This window comes from Magallana gigas, chromosome 9 (assembly GCF_963853765.1).
Source record: "Magallana gigas chromosome 9, xbMagGiga1.1, whole genome shotgun sequence".
Lineage (NCBI taxonomy): Eukaryota > Metazoa > Mollusca > Bivalvia > Ostreida > Ostreidae > Magallana > Magallana gigas.
The window spans coordinates 27,004,410-27,021,687 of record NC_088861.1 but is presented as its reverse complement, the minus strand read 5'-3'; the positions used below and the strand labels follow the sequence as shown (position 1 = coordinate 27,021,687).

General features: G+C 35.3%; 1 protein-coding gene and 1 long non-coding RNA gene across 3 annotated transcripts in view; both read right to left on the bottom strand.

Moving 5' to 3' along the window:
- Positions 1–17,278, bottom strand: part of LOC136269707 (E3 ubiquitin-protein ligase TRIM71-like) — a 30,859-nt gene continuing 13,581 nt past the window's right edge. The window contains exons 1-2 of one of the 2 annotated variants that reach the window (XM_066070939.1): positions 2,626–2,694; positions 1–2,001 (exon numbers count right to left, since the gene is read on the bottom strand). In XM_066070939.1, the coding sequence (XP_065927011.1) occupies positions 289–1,959 (1,671 nt within the window). In that variant the 5' untranslated portion in view covers positions 1,960–2,001; positions 2,626–2,694 and the 3' untranslated portion in view covers positions 1–288. Of the gene's footprint in view, positions 2,002–2,625; positions 2,695–17,278 lie in introns of those variants that run through there. The other variant, XM_066070940.1, reaches the window with a different exon arrangement.
- Positions 10,232–16,150, bottom strand: LOC136271236 (uncharacterized). Its single transcript, XR_010709129.1, has 3 exons — positions 16,069–16,150; positions 15,565–15,838; positions 10,232–10,375 (listed from the first exon to the last, which is right to left on the bottom strand). It is a non-coding gene; the product is annotated as an uncharacterized lncRNA (long non-coding RNA).

The following is a 17,278-nucleotide window of genomic DNA, read 5'->3' as shown; positions in this document are numbered from 1 at the left end:
CTGATAATTTACATTTATTTACATATAAAACCAGTTTATTTACATGTAAAATATACAGATAGTAAGTAATCATATGTACACGAACAATACACAGTCTCTGAATTGTGACAATCACAGCAGTTTGATGAAACATAACATATAAAACGATCACGGTTTGCTAAAACATGGATTTTATATAGTTCTAGATAGTTTGGTGACGTATTATAACATTTAAACACAATCAGTTTATTTACTGATATTTGATGTTCACTCTGTAGACATGTAATAATTATTATGATCACAGTTTGTTTACATGTAATACTGGATTTTCTTCACTTTACCTGTTTTAACCTCAGTCACAAACAGGTTGTCTCTGGTGTCCACACATAAACCCCATGGATATTCTAAATGACAGTTGTCAATGTAGCGAAGGAACTGTCCGTCCTGATCCAGGATGTGGATACGGTGGTTGTTAATGTCTGCTATCAGGATCCGACCCTGGCTGTCTGTAGTGATGCCGGCTGGATTAAATGATCCCTTGGTAGTAGAGGGAGGACCTGTGTAGGTAAACCGGAGTTTCCCAGCCTGATTGACCACCACTATTGTACGGGCTTTATTGTCAGCTACACAGATATCTAGGTTCTTGTTCTCACTGATGTGTTTAGTGTAATTTTCGGATGAATAGAGAGGTTGTCCTTTGTCATTGTATTGAATGGTTTGTTTCTCTGTGGAGCCCGAGTAACGAACAACTTTTGCTTGTTTCTCATCATCATTGATCATGACAACCAGGAGGTCACCAGAGGAGGTACTACAGACATAGAGAGGTATCCACCCCTGTAGTCTGATCACTGTCTGTATCTGTGTATTCTTCACTATGTTCACAGTTCTATCATTGGGATCAGTATAAACTAGTTCACCACTCTGTGTCACTGCTATGTCATATGGTATCTCCCCTGACTTGGTTTGGATTGACTTCACTAGTTTACCGTGGAGGTTGTAGAGTCTCATCATGTTGTCCATACCACACGTCCATACCTCATCATCAGTCAGACAGGAAACACTGTCTAATCTATTAGATTTTCCATACTCTGTGTTTATATCTGTGATGATCCGTGGTACATCAATGAACGGTCTGTCCATGGGAGAGGACTCAGCACCGGGAGAATCCATAGTGTAGCCATGTTCTTCTGTTTTGATAGATAATGCTGACAGAGAACCAATCTGCTGATAAATCTGTTCTTTGTTAATTTTCTGAGGAGTGAATCTTGGTAAGGAAACTGTGAGTTTAGGAGGCAATCTTCTGAATTCAGCAATCCTGGATTTGTAGGCAGAGACAAGGTTGACATCATTTGAGTTCAGTAATTTCTTCAGATCAGCAATATCCTGAGTGATTTGAGAAATGGTGCGCTTTATTTCATTTTCCTGCTTATCAAGGACAACCAGGTGTTTGGATTCCATTTCATCCATGTCAGATTTCAGTTTCTTGATGGCAATGTCTATTTCTCTGTGCAAGTCTTCTCCATGTTTGTCAAGAGCTGTTGTTAATTTCTTGGAGTTTTTATTCAAATCAGCTTTCTGAACTGGGATGTTAGATACAATCTCTTGGTATTTAGGATAAATGGTATTTTCTAATTCTTGTAGATCCTTTTTTAAGGCTTCTCTCTTAGTATCTAGTATTTTTAAAATGCCAACTTGCTTGTGTCCTAGATGTTCACCTGAGGAGACACACTCCACACAAATAGGAATGTTACATTGTTCACAATGAAGGTCACATAATTGTGTGGAATGTATGGAACATTTAGGATTTAGTCCCCTCTTCTTAAATGGCACTACTTTGTGTTCTTTGGATTCATCTAAAAGATGTTTTCCAACGCAGACTACACACAGATGTATATGACAAATGTCACAGTACATAGGGGGGCCCGGGGTCTCACAAAGATGACACCGTAACACATCCTGGGCCCAAGTTCGGCGGTCCATGGTCAGGCACTTTGATAATTTGTTTGGATTTTTAGATGATTTCTGAAAGAACAAATGAAGAGTTACATTTATTATTAGCAAAATTGTTTTAGCAAAATTACTAATTTTATGTCATTTTAGTATGTTAAGTCAAAAGTGTATATAGTCACAGGGATGGGTATGGGGAAAGCCCCCCCCCCCCTCAACAAACAGATGGGTATAGTATATGAGTATACGGGACCAAGAGAGTATCATACAAAGATATTTCCTGAAAGTCTGATTGTACATTTTCTGTAACATTGCTCTATAAAATATTTTTCAGGCTGGGTCTCCTCCCAATCTCATAAGCAGGTTCTAAAATTCTCAATATTGCGGGGGGGTGGGGGTGGGGGTGGGGGTGGGTGATTTTTCAAGTGGGGTGGGGGAGTCCAAGCCCTATTTTTGTGTAATTTTGCTTTTGTGAATTAAATTACGTTTTTCTATGAGGGGTAGTGTTCGGGGACTTCCGACACCCTCTGGCCGACTTTTGTAAACCGCCCCCCCCCTCTCCCGACACACACCAATATAGCGATGGTCTTGTTTGTTCGGTAACACATTGCAAAACAGTGAAATAATGTGCACAATGTTATGGTGCTGTTCTTTATTATTATTCTTTATTATCATTTTACTTATTCATCAACAATTTACCTTCACACTCCAACATGGCGATTCATGTATTTTCTCTTCCGGGTCTGGTTACCTGTACAATCGTCACGTGATTTCTTTTTTTGTAGGTCAGTGGGTCGCCTCCTTCCTTATTGTATTTATAAACTCATTTCTCGTGATGGTACTCACTGAAAATAATGACAAACGTAAAGGTTTTTTTTTTAAACAAGAAGTCAAGTTTTGGGATCATCTGAGGCCGGAGAAGGGGGGGGGGGTCGACACCCCCAGGCGCGGATCTAGAAAATTGTCAAAGGTGGAGGTTATGAAATTTGCTGGCATAAAATACATCATTGTCTCAAGTCACGGTCAGGGGTCCACGTTGGTAGGAGAGAATATGTAGACTTGCAGGATTTTTAGGTAAAGACCCTAACTTGTAACATTAGGGGAAGCTGCAAGTCTGTAGCTCTCGGTCTGAAAAAGAATCGGAAAGACGACCAGGTCGTCAATCCGAATTTTTTCAGACCGAGAACTACAGACCTGCAGCTAGATTATGAGGTTAATGGGGCGAGGCTTTTAAAGTTTTAATACATGAAAGAGTAAAATGAAACTGTAAAATTAACTCTAATATTGGCGATCCTGTTAATATATAAATGTTTAATAATTTTATATTATTTTTAAGGAAAGATATCTAGAGAAAAAATTGCAATAAATTACGAGTTTCTGGTAAAAGAAAAATCTAAAAATTGCTCACTAAAAATGTTGCAAAGTTTGATACTTTTCTCTTAGTAAATCATAACAGAATAGGAATTTTTATTTAACTATAAATCAATATATCATGAAATGCACACTATCATATAACAGTAATACGATGTTCTCTCATCATTGTCGAAATAGCCATGCATGTGTCTGGAACTACGCAAAGACTATCTCTATTCTTTGATTTTTTTAAAGTTCAATCCATCTAGACATGGCTTTACATTTGAAGAAATGTTTTAAAAATGTCCTTTTTAGGCTTTTTAAGGACGAGGAGTCGAGATGATTCTGTTATACAGGATACTCATGTAGAGTAGTTATCTTTGGAAAAGTAGAACGTACTATAGTTCTAAAAAAACAGAAGGATATTGGTGACAACATGCAGTTTTAATATTTAAATACTACTTGTATTTTGTTTCTATACCATAAAATACAATTCTTGCATATATTATCTAAAAAGAAAGCAGACTTCTTGAGTATTTACATCACTAGCTACAATGTACATGTATGTAAATTAATGGCCGGTGATTCTATCAATACAATTGTTATTACATGTAGATATTGCACATTGTTGATCAATAACAGTCATTCATACCCCCCCCCCCCCCAAACATTAGCATTCGGCATTTTAAATCATTTTACTGATAAGTACATGTACAGACACTGCACAAACATTCCTATATGGTATAAGACAATTTTGGCCGATGTTAATTCACATTTTTTGTCTCCTTCTTTCTCTCTCTCTTCCCTTCTATTTTTTATATCTTAATTTTTTCAAATTTCAAAGAGAGGTTGCAACCCTTGTACACCCAACAACCCCCCTCCCCTTTCTTTAAAGATCCGCCATTGCACCTCTTCCTTTTTTTACCGTCCGCCATCAAATCCAAGAGTAGAGAGAAATCATCATATTTTCTAATCAACATTAATCATAGTGCAAAAGTTTGTCAACCACACTTTTACTTTATATGGTGTACATGTCATTCAATTTAAATATATATATAAATGATTAATGTTTAAATAAATTCATGAATTCCCTAGCACCGTAGAATCTATGCGGTCACAGTTGGTGGATGAATCCTAAGGGTAACAACAACGCCCGAGGCTGCTGCATATATTTTGCAGTAGCCAGATCCTGGTCCTTCTTCAGCCAGCGAGTTCCCCTATTGAAGCTCAACTCAATACTGCAACGATGGATAACAACAGTTTCAGCCATCATAAACAGCGCAGACGGTTTCATTTTCTGAACACCGAGAACATTTATTTTCTAACTGTCAATATTTCACTCAACTTACTTATGTCATCACCTGTCTATTGATAGTCATTGTTCAGATTCCTTTATATTGTTACGTGCAATTGTCAATCAGCAGTCTGGAATACGGCGGCTAGCCTCGGCCACGTCCGACTCATCCAGAGTCTTTAGTCCGGAGGCCACTACTGGCCATATCCGACTTATTTGTAACATGTCTGTCTGTTAAATTGTTATAATGTTGCCATCGTTGAGTCTCGTTCAATAAATGTGGAATCCTGAATCAATTGCCTGTTTATTTCTCTGGAGCTCCATTATGGTGGACCTTCGGGAATACGGCACACCTATCCTTTGTTTTACCTTACGGTCTACAGCGCGCCACAACCTTATACTTGCACCCCCTCGCCAACATTCCCTCACCCCGTTCGTACTGCACACGGCGGATGCAGTTCCAGAATTACCCAGCACCGTAAAATCTGCGCGGTCACAATATGCAACATTCCCGAGACCATATTAGCTCTGTGAAGTATTTCACCATCCCTATACCTGTACACACAACTTTGAGTTTTTATATTGGTTATATAAAACAATTTGCTTGCACTGGCGTCGGAAGCAAATTGAAAGTGGGGGGGGGGGCTAGACTAATCCTCAGAGAAAAAGTGGGGGGGGGGGGCTGAACCCTCTATCATGCTATGTTTCTAATGGTTAGGTCTAACTTTGCAAAAAAAGTGGGGGGGGGGGGGGCTAAGCCCCCCCTAGCCCCCCCCCCGGTTCCAACGCCTATGGATTGAACACAGGGTTAAATTTTGACTTTAAAAAAGTTTGTGGTTTTAATTAAAACACACTCTGATGTTTATCTGCCTATATCAGCCAATAAATTGAACCGTGTTAAATGTCACTGACACTTTTCAAATATTTAAAAAATAAATTATATTTACATCATTTTTAAATGTATTTGTTTGTTTAAAAAAATACCTGTATGTATATAAGTTACACCGTTTTTGTTTTAAAGCCATTATTATCGATAACTAAAATCGATTGCAACAGTATCGGTGGTTGCAATTGAATGTATTAATTTATTCAACAAATGGTGCCAGTTGCGCAATAATGCCGAGTTGAGATAAATTTTTAACTTGTACAGTCTGTTTGGTTTTGGGTTCCTCTCAGTATCTCCCTGAACACATGATGCTCTTAAATCCATTTTATACCGTGACCCATTTTGTTTCTAAAAGGAAATCTATATGTGCCATAGACTGGTTATTCTAGTTGTCATAAAGAATAACTGTATTTTACTACATTTTAATACAATACATTTGTTTATCTTGTGTTTTAATTTAACAAAGAAAATATTAAAATTTTTTGGTTCAATAATTTGCTGGTCCGTTATGGCGGCCTTGGTGGGCTCCCAAACCATCCGTCCAGGTATGACAGACCAATGGTTGTTGAATCTGTATTGTTGAATATTTAGGGTGGTTCCATTGTCCTGAGTTTATGGAATACTGGGTTAACGGAATATTGAGTTCCCGAAATACTGTTGTACTGCATGGAATATGGAAATACTGGAGAACAGCAATACTGTGTTTCTGCAATACTGTGATACTGCAAACTGGGATAGTGCATACTGGGATCTATTAAATAATAGACATATCATAGCTGTATATACCATACATTGGGGTTACATACTATGCATGTTTTTCCACATACACATAAATCACTTTACACAACTACTTTACATGTATTTACTTATATTACACATGCATACTTTTACTGATGTTTTTACTTACATAGTTTTACATTCACATGTATACTTATACTTTTACACATACTCTACATATTACGCAATTAGCATGTTTACTTTTACACTGAATTCACGCAATTACTGTACACACTTTTTACAATTGTTACTTTACAGCTGTATTCTTTACTTGTATACTTTAATTAACATTACCAGTTTTTATATACTCAAACAATTTGTTAAGTTTAAGACAACATTATGGAACAAATCTACAAAACACAAAAAGAAACTTGGCTGTCATTGCAACTGAAAACTAACAATAAACAAACTCAGAAGTGAGAAGAACCTGGTTAGAATATGCTCAGATGTAAATACTTTACTTTAAGTTGAACAAACTCTAGTGCAGGACACCATGTCCTTATCAGGTGCCTGCTACGCCCAAACTGACCACACCAGCACGGGCATTTAAATGCCTAACCAGTTGATTGAGTTTAAAGGTACTAAAAAAAAGATCTATGGACACCCAATTTGGATTAAAATATATGTACAAATTAAAACTATGAGAAACAGTTTGGACATTAAATGTGACACCCATATATTTGTAATTATATATCATATGTAATTAAAATTAATCACGTAAAAATTGTGACAATGATTGTATCTAAATTTTGTATGAAAACACAACTAACTAAACAGCCAATTAGTTGATTTCCTGAAATCGCATCGCTTCGCAGCCAATCAGATTCCGTTGCGCGAGTTTGATTTTGTCGGCTGAATCTGCCAAAGGTTGTATAAAGGAGCAGAGTGGAAGATCGTAAACCCTTGGCTAGCGAAGATGGTATACATGTAAGGTCATTCATCTCTACATACAGTTGCTCTTCACGGTGTTAGTGTCTGGTATGTTACCATGAACAGTGACGCCCAAGACACTTAAAGAAGATGAGGCAGCCAAAAAGGATGTAACAGTGTTACAGAGATTACAGTTTTCAGCAGACCCCATCAGTCTTGGGCAGTCACAGTTCAATGCCAGCAACCAAACCTAAAACAGTTGTTGGTAGATACATTTCAAAGCCTAAAATGAGAACAAGAGACTTATTAAGAACTTACAACTATTATTGTAACAAAAATATGCAATACAATTAGATTCAAAAAGTTACAAGCAGGTTCTAATCAATATTTATTCATATGTATTTATATATTAAATGCTTACATTGACACTTTCTAACCAATATTTATTAACATATACATGTATTTATACATTAAATGTTTTGTGTGTACACACTGACCTGCATAATAAATTTGCATATCCCTCATATTTACTTTTCAGTGTTATTGTCATAAAAATGAATATGATAAACTTACCTTACAACGTGTTGTTATTTTACATTGGGGTTCATTGTAGATAAAGATGCACCCCCATTACAAGTCTTGTGAGAGGAAAAACTAGAGGGCGGGTTGACAGCTGCCCCTCTCCGTGAGTTTACAGTATGGAAAGGGGATCTGCATAACAAAAGTAATGATAATGTCAATAAAATGGACATAAACATCATTGATCTGTTGTTTGGCAATTCAAAAAATGTAATAATTCTGTAAGGTCCATGTTAATTTTTTTGCAATCAATACAGCAAATTACACTATATACAGAGAGAGAGAGAGAGAGAGAGAGAGAGAGAGAGAGAGAGAGAGAGAGAGAGATTATGGGAAATAACTTCAAATTAAAGTTAAGACTTAATACTAGTATTTCTACAGGTCCCTGTCCCCCACCTCCCAACCGATACATCAAACCAACCCTTTTTTTAGGTTGATTATACATACACATAGCAAACAAATAAAAAACAAGGGCACCGCTAAGCGGAGCATCCCCTCGCGACATGAGTTATTGTGTGTAGGGATGCATTATTTAGCAATATATAGTTATGTTAATGAGAAGACCACATTCTACTAATCCTCCATTACTGCAAAAACTACATTTTCTTTACCTGTACTAGATATAAATCCAAAAAATATCAAGTTGTTGATTTGAACTGCTTACTTTCACCATAGACATATCACTTTGGTTTCAAAGAAGTGAAGCGGAAGATTGATAACTCTTACTCAGAAATTTCGATTGATAAACCGTATACAAAATTGATTATGTCATTGATTTAATGAAATAATAATTTGTAATAGTATTAATGGTTTGGAAAGGCACATGCATTTTTTATTTGTTATTTTACAGAAATGTGCAACCTATGATAAATTGTTTTTAGTTATGAACGAATTTTGTCATAATGTATGCCCCCCCCCCCTTTACAATGGTGTAATTTTATCTAAGTTTTTGCATAAAAATTTGACCAATTAATTGACATTGCATTTGTTTTAATCTTTTACAATGAGGCATATTTGTGCAAAGGTTGAGGAAATTCTATTGGAAGGTTTTTTATCAATTTACTTTAAGAAAATTGAAATGGAGTGCACACACACAAATACACACATACACACATACGAACACACACACGCACAGTAGCGATGCTATATCCCCTTCGCAACAAGTTGCGCGAGGGGACAAAAAAGGACCAGGAATAACTAGTATGACTGTGACATCACTTGTGTATGTATGTGCATGTACCAGTAGGTCCTACCATGAAGGTAATTGACGGCTAGTAGAATCTCTCGCGTGTACACACGAATGCTCTGTTTGGGTAGATTCGCCTTAGCCCCCTCCTCCAGAGTTCCACAATTACAGTACTCTATAAACACCAGCATTTCATCCAGACCTATAATATATTGGAAGAACAAGTGAGTAAGCTGATGACTACCCGATACAAAATTATACAATCCATTCTGCTGTAATGTAAAGCTATAGCCAGCAAGTTACATGTATAATAGTACTGAAAAAATATATTAACCTTTTTTGATAGGTTATTGACAAGTTAGTCCAGAAATATACTTATTAGAGGGAGTAGATGTTAAATGAATTGCCAAAACCTCAGTGGGACAGAGCTTTTTTTTTTTTTTTAAGAACAGAATACCTTAAGTCATCTTGATGGAATAATTATCCTGATACATGTACAATGTACTTTAAATTATCTTTAGTTTGCAAGTAGAAATATCACTGTCAAGAATATGTTCTCACATCGTCACAAACCACTGGCAATATGTATGATCCTCTTCCACCTGGCTGTGGTAGCACGAGTTGACACAAAAATAACTTATAGTTTCTTACAGTATTGACCAATGCAAGTAAAGTATAGTTGGAGATTGACCTTTGAAGCAACCTTTGATTATCCAATCACAGTTTACGTAACATACAGTATTATATCTTTGCTACAAAGGCAGTGACCATGCAAGGTTAAACACTAATTTTCATTGGTTGAAGTGGACATTACACATTTGGTGTTAATATTCAAGATTTTTCACCAAAAAGCGTTTTTTTAACCTCTTAATAACATGTTTTGGCTTAAAAAGATCTGGTCATGAAAATTAGGCACATTAAACTTGTTTACTACAGAAAAATCGCAACATAAAGTTATCATAAATAGAGGTCGCCTTACAGTACATGTATTAACAGAGTCAATGATTATGTGAACAGAAACTTGTAGGTAACGATACCTGCAAAAAGGGGGGTACTTGCAAAACCCACAGAATTCTAAATCCTGTAAAATATCTGATGAATCCAACATATCAGTAACAAATCCTTACCCTGTGGACTTTAACTCCGTGATACTGCACCAGGTTTGGATGCTGAATGCCCTCAAACAAGATAATTTCATCAGCCCACTCCTTCAGAGCTTGATGATCATTGGCTTGAAATTTCATCTGAAAGAGCAATACTGGGTCTACAGATTATGAGTCAGAAGTGCCAAATTTTACTTAATCTTGTGTAAACAGGAAATCAATTTACAGCATCAGAGAACACCAGACATTACCTTCAGCTCTGTCAAGGATTCGGTTATGGCTTGATGACATGATGTCTGCTTGTTCACAAGATGCATCGTTTTCCCCATCAAGGATTCAAACTCCTTTCCCTGGACGCTGAGCTGAGAGGAATGTATACCAACCAGGAGTAGACCTTCTAACTACAAATGAACAAACAATTAAACAAACCATGAAAACAACAGACAATCCATGAAAAAAAACAATCAATCTCATATTAACCTTAATATCAGTAATTATATTTAAAGAGCCTAGGTGATCAACAACTTTGTCATCAGATTTACCTTAAATTTTTAGATAAGATTTTTAAAGCTATAAACTATTACTGTATAGCAGGAAATTAACTTGCGGAGTTAATTTTCGCTATATTCGCTGAAATTAAAATTCCGCGAATTTAACATCTAGTGAACAATTATTTGAGCATAATAATGATAAAGAAATAGGATTTAATAAAATCATTTATTTTATCATGAAAACACACAACACAAAATATGTTTCTGTTTTGATGGCATAGCAGTATAGTTGACCTTAACTTATTAGCTACTGTGGTTTCATTAATATTCGAGGGTATTAATTTTCATGGATAAAGTAAAAATCTCAATTTCAAGGATACATAAATATGTGGCAATGACCTAGCTCCCGGTCAGAAAAAATTTGGATGGACGACCTGGGAGCTACAGTTCCTCCCATAGTAAAAAACTGCAATTAACGGCGCACAAAAAAATGTGTCTAGCAATGACCCTACCAATACAAATTGTTAGTAGAAATTTCACTTCAATGAACATTTAATTTCATGGAAAATCTTACCAACGAAATCCACGAAAATTGATACTCAACGAAAATTGATGAAACCACAGTATTTTGTCAAGAAAAATAATGGTATTAAGCAGTCTTTCATATTAACAGATCATTGCTATTGTTACAAACTGGAAATATTTTATGATCTACCAATAGAGACATGCTTTCATTTTGAACGTTTTTCCCTCTACTTTCGGTTTTGGCTAAATCTAAAAGGCATACATGGGAAAATTTGTTTTTTGATAACTTCTTTAAAAGCATATTCTTCATGTTACATAATCTTTTAAGAAGAACTGCATTAATCAAACATGACTGGATAGACACTTAGGTGGCAGGGGACAGTTTTTTTGATACAATTCATTGTAGCCAAGGGATGCATGTCTTCGGAACTCTGTAACAATTCCCATTCAGCACAAATACCTTTAATTCACTTTTTATAAGGCCAATCACCAATTTCTGAAGAAAATTACTAATCAAAACCTGTAAAATTCTCTACATACTGGTTTTTATGAGATTTTGACCCTTTCATATTTTGCTAATTTTTCATGATTTTTCAGCTTTTTAGACCTCCCCCAGCTAATTTCCTGCAGAAGGTTGACCTTCCGTACCGCGTGCATGTTGCACTATCACATGTCAGAAACTTACCGGTGTATAGTTTACACTGTCCCATCCACCTACTTTTCGTGTTATTTTTCCTCCCGTCTGTAACTTGCAATTTCACTGTATAAAGTCAGCACAACAGTCATAGCCGCAGGTTTCGCATTTTACTTCTGATTCTCATGTACCTAACATAAGGGGCCTACATATTGCATATCAATTTCAACAAGAGACACCCCTCTAACTACCGTAATGATAATCATTAAAAATCATTTCATGAATTTTAGCAACACTCATAAGCCTTCAAGTACAGCAACTCTCAATTTTACAAAAATATTGACGGGTAATTTATTCGAAACTGTCCCTTGCTACCTTTAACATACACTAACATTCTCTGAAAAGTCATCTTGTCTTAAAATTAAAAAGCTTATGCTATTCTGAAAAAAAGTACACCACATTTTGCCAATTCCATTGAGGTTTAAGAAAAATATGGCCATTTAAGTGAACCCACCATTTCCACTTTCCTCTATTTAACACAGATTCACAGGGCTCTCCATAAATAAAGCATCTTTACCTAATCTTTTAGAGGTCAACTGTTGTTCAATCTCCTTAAATAAGAAACCTTATTCAATACTACATACATCTGCTTGATATTATCATGATAAAAGCATCACATCACTTAGAAATCCCTTTACATGTATACCCTCCCCCTATCTTTTGATTTTCACAAGAAGCATTTGTTTGAACACTTTAACCTAATATTATGAAACTTGTGGCAGTTTCTTTGAGTCATTTCTTACACATATTTGAAAACAACCATCGCTGATATTTAAAATTGATCTTTTTTGGTAAATGGATGATTTGTAGCATTTTTATTCACAAAAAGTCATGTCGCCCTACATGTGATTTCTTGTTTTCATGAAAAACTAAGCCTATAATCATATTTAGTGGATATCTTATATATTCTGGTTTCTAGTCTCCTTTTAACTTTGCTAAATTAGTGAGACCTACAATATGATGTGTGCGTTTAATTAAAATGAAATTCAAACACACCCGGGTACCTGGGGACGGATGAGAATTCCATGAAAAATGTTCAAATTTTACATGTTTTTCTACATTTTTGATGCATATATACAATAAAAGGGTAAAAATATGTTGTTTTTTGTTCATTTCAAGAGTTATTATCATAGCAGATGTTATTTCAAGGTCAAATGTACATTTACATATCCTACATGTAATGATAATGGAGTCCATTGGAAAGAGGGGGTGGCTTTTTCAATTCTGTAAATACATCAAAAATACCATTTTTTGATAGGAAGGAGCAAAAACTTGAGTTTTTTGACATATTGTATACTTTGATAACTGCATTTGTCTATATGTAAAGTTCATTTGAAATAAAAATATGCTGTTTTAAAAAAATTGGGTGATATTTAAGTCAGGTGGATTAATGTTATTTCTTTAAATCAGACAGCAAAATGGCTGCAAATTCATAAATTTAATGATTTAATTGATAAAAACTGTTTTAAAGTATTTCTTCTTATCTCAGTAATTAACTTAAGCCTATTAATTGTCATCAGGATAGAAAATACATACTCTCAAAGCCAATTTACTCTAGTGGTGGTCATTCTACACATTTAAGAGGGAGTTACTCCCCTTGAATATTTTAGCTAATAAATCATGTCATGACATCCATAGCAAAGAAAATCATCCATTTTCACAAAATGTATTACTTATGGTACAAAATCCACTCAAAATTTCACTTAAAGGAGAAATATGAAAATACCTTGTAGTCTTGAAGGTGGCAGGGGACAGTTTTTTTTATACAATTCATTGTAGCCAAGGGATGCATGTCTTCGGAACTCTGTAACTAGAATTTCCTCAGTTCCCATTCAGCACAAATACCATTAATTCACTTTTTATACGGCCAATCACCAATTTCTGAAGAAAATTACTAATCAAAACCTGTAAAATTCTCTACATACTGGTTTTTATGAGATTTTGACCCTTTCATATTTTGCTAATTTTTCATGATTTTTCAGCTTTTTAGACCTCCCCCAGCTAACTCCCTGCAGAGGGTTGACCTTCCGTACCGCGTGCATGTTGCACTATCACATGTCAGAAACTTACCGGTGTATAGTTTACAATGTCCCATCCACCTACTTTTCGTGTTATTTTACCTCCCATCTGTAACTTGCAAATTTTACTGTGTAAAGTCAGCACAACAGTCATAGCCGCAGGTTTCGCATTTTACTTCTGATTCTCATGTACCTAAGATAAGGGGCCTACATATTGCATATCAATTTCAACAAGAGACACCCCTCTAACTTATGATAATCATTAAAAATCATTTCATGAATTCTAGCAACACTCATAAGCCTTCAAGTACAGCAACTCTCAATTTTACAAAAATATTGACGGGTAATTTATTCGAAACTGTCCCTTGCTACCTTTAACATACACTAACATTCTCTGAAAAGTCATCTTGTCTTAAAATTAAAAAGCTTATGCTATTCTGAAAAAAAGTACACCACATTTTGCCAATTCCATTGAGGTTTAAGAAAAATATGGCCATTTAAGTGAACCCACCATTTCCACTTTCCTCTATTTAACACAGATTCACAGGGCTCTCCATAAATAAAGCATCTTTACCTAATCTTTTAGAGGTCAACTGTTGTTCAATCTCCTTAAATAAGAAACCTTATTCAATACTACATACATCTGCTTGATATTATCATGATAAAAGCATCACATCACTTAGAAATCCCTTTACATGTATACCCTCCCCCTATCTTTTGATTTTCACAAGAAGCATTTGTTTGAACACTTTAACCTAATATTATGAAACTTGTGGCAGTTTCTTTGAGTCATTTCTTACACATATTTGAAAACAACCATCGCTGATATTTAAAATTGATCTTTTTTGGTAAATGGATGATTTGTAGCATTTTTATTCACAAAAAGTCATGTCGCCCTACATGTGATTTCTTGTTTTCATGAAAAACTAAGCCTATAATCATATTTAGTGGATATCTTATATATTCTGGGTACTTTATTCGAAACTGTCCCTTGCTACCTTAACAGGTACCCAAGCTACATGCCGTAATGCGTGACTAATTATGTCTGCCCAGCGTTCTCGGTAAATTTCAGTGATTTGGGGGCTCAAAGTGTGTATACAAGGTTCTCATGAGTGTCTACCACGTAAAAACGGTGTGAAACCCAACTGACAGAAGCAATCTTTCCATTATAGAAGTGGGGTGCACTTAAAGAAACTGTTATATTAACCTAACAATAATTATGATCGGGTACTACACAAACCAGCATTTCATTAGATATCACTGTAATAATATTGTTTTTCAACAAAATATATATTTTGAAAATGAATCCAAGACCATTGCGAGTTAATATACATGTACCATATACAGATAATCATGATCGGGTTTGAATTTTATGATTTACAAATTTTTGTTTTCCGCGAATTCAAGCTACCGCGATTAGAGGCAAAATGAAAAAATTGCTATTTTTTCTGACCGCGATTTTAACCTGCTATACAGTATTTACTCAATAGTAAAAAAGTATTTTAAATATTTTACTTTAAATAAGAATATTTCTGTATATCTTAATACAGAGCTCTTCTTTTAAAGGAGATAAATATAGTCTAAAAATGGCCATGTTCATCAAGCTCTCTTAATCAAAACATAAAAAAGACATTTAATTTTCATGGTGCAAAAATGTGTCTATTATAATAGGCCAATCAATTTACATGTGAAAGTTTTTGCAATATTTACATCCATACTATTTCTTCTCATAATTAGTTTAAATTATTCCAGCTTGTAAATTTTTACATTAATTTTATAGGATAATCCAACTATACATAACATTATGATAGTGGTACCTGAATAATTTACATAAGAGTCTGAGTAGAGGGTATAAATGGTACCTGTATGTGAGACAATGCGATAGCAGTTTCAGCAGTGGGGTCCACTTTGACAACTTGACCGAACCAGCAGGGGGATTCCTTCATGCTTCCCTGCCCCCCCCCCCCCCAACAACAACACACCATCAGTAGGTAGCCGTCCTCTTTGAGAGTACCAAGATTTTGTATTGAGGCGCTTCAGTCTTCTCGTCCCCAAGTCACATTTAACAGCTGCAAGATGAGGGTCGATGAATGGGACGAACATCAGATATCCTGGGTCATTGGTCAAGAAGTTGACCTTAAAGAAAAATAAAATATTTTGTGTTTTATTTTACTCAAAGAAAGTACAAATTCACCTTCAGATAATACTTGTCGTAAAAAGTATATACAATCCCAATAATAGAATACTTCACCATTAACTGGTTCTGTCGCAATATTTGATTAAATGATGTCACTTTTTCTTACAAAGTGTGGAGAAGATGGCCTAGACTCCACTGCTTCAAGCAAGAGACACAATCACATACTTACCATCACAACATTATTTGTTTTAAGTTCGGCTAAAAACTGTGGTCATTGCAATATTAATGTTGGCAGCTATTTCCAGATCCTTCAACAACAAAAAATAATTCTTAATACCACAAAACGGCAAATTCCACAAAACTTCCTTTAATGGGTTAAAAATGCTATACACAGCTCAATATAATTCACTACTGCAAAATTTGGCATACTTCTTTATGCATGATTTAAGTTGGAAGAATTATTTCTTAAAAAAAAGTCTGCAAAATCTTTGTCTTAATTGTCGTCAGGGTGTATATGTCCAAGTTTGCAAAATAAAGGGTCATTTGCATACCTTTCTTTTATAACCGCATTTCGATGGGACTTCTTGGAGGCCTTCTTCATCAGTTCTGTGAATTGTTTATAGGATGATTTTTGAATGTTTGTCTGGTGTTTTTTCTTGTCTCTTTTTACTCCACGCATATAAGTTGGTGGGGTGACACCATACAAGTTTCCTGTTGACATTTCTTCCATAGAATTACATTGGTAATCACTCTCTTCTTCACTTCCACTACAATCTGCATCATGATGACCTTGTCTTTGAGGAGAATGTCCACTGTGAAAAAAATAAAATAAAACTGACAAAATTAAATTTCACTTCACACTTCATAAACATGGCATTAATATGTCATAACCATAGAAAAACACAAAATAAATCTTTCATAACACTGTTTAAAAAATGCAACAAATTTCTCTCTCTCTCTCTCTCTCTCTCTCTCTCTCTCTCTCTCTCAGACTAGGAATTTTATCATGTTTTAATATCATTATTGCACCTTACATGTAATTTGACATATGTAACTCCACGGATTGATGAACCAACAAAAACACCCTGCATCAAACATTACAGTCTTATTTCAATTTCATCAAACACTGTTCTAACCAGGTCGACAACGCACTTACCCCCCCCCCCCTTCCAAGCCCTTTTTTATCAACACTAACCACAGGGGCTCGTCACGAAGTTTTTTCAACCTTTTATATATACCACCTCTATACTATAAAATACACACCTTTTATATATACCACCTCTATACTATAAAATACACAAGTGTATTTTATAGTATAGAGGTGGTATATATAAAAGGTTGAAAAAACTTCGTGACGAGCCCCTGTGCACTAACCTTGAACCCATTTACACAGAATCATTTTTTGAAACACTGTATTACAGCTCTTGCAAATGTAAATA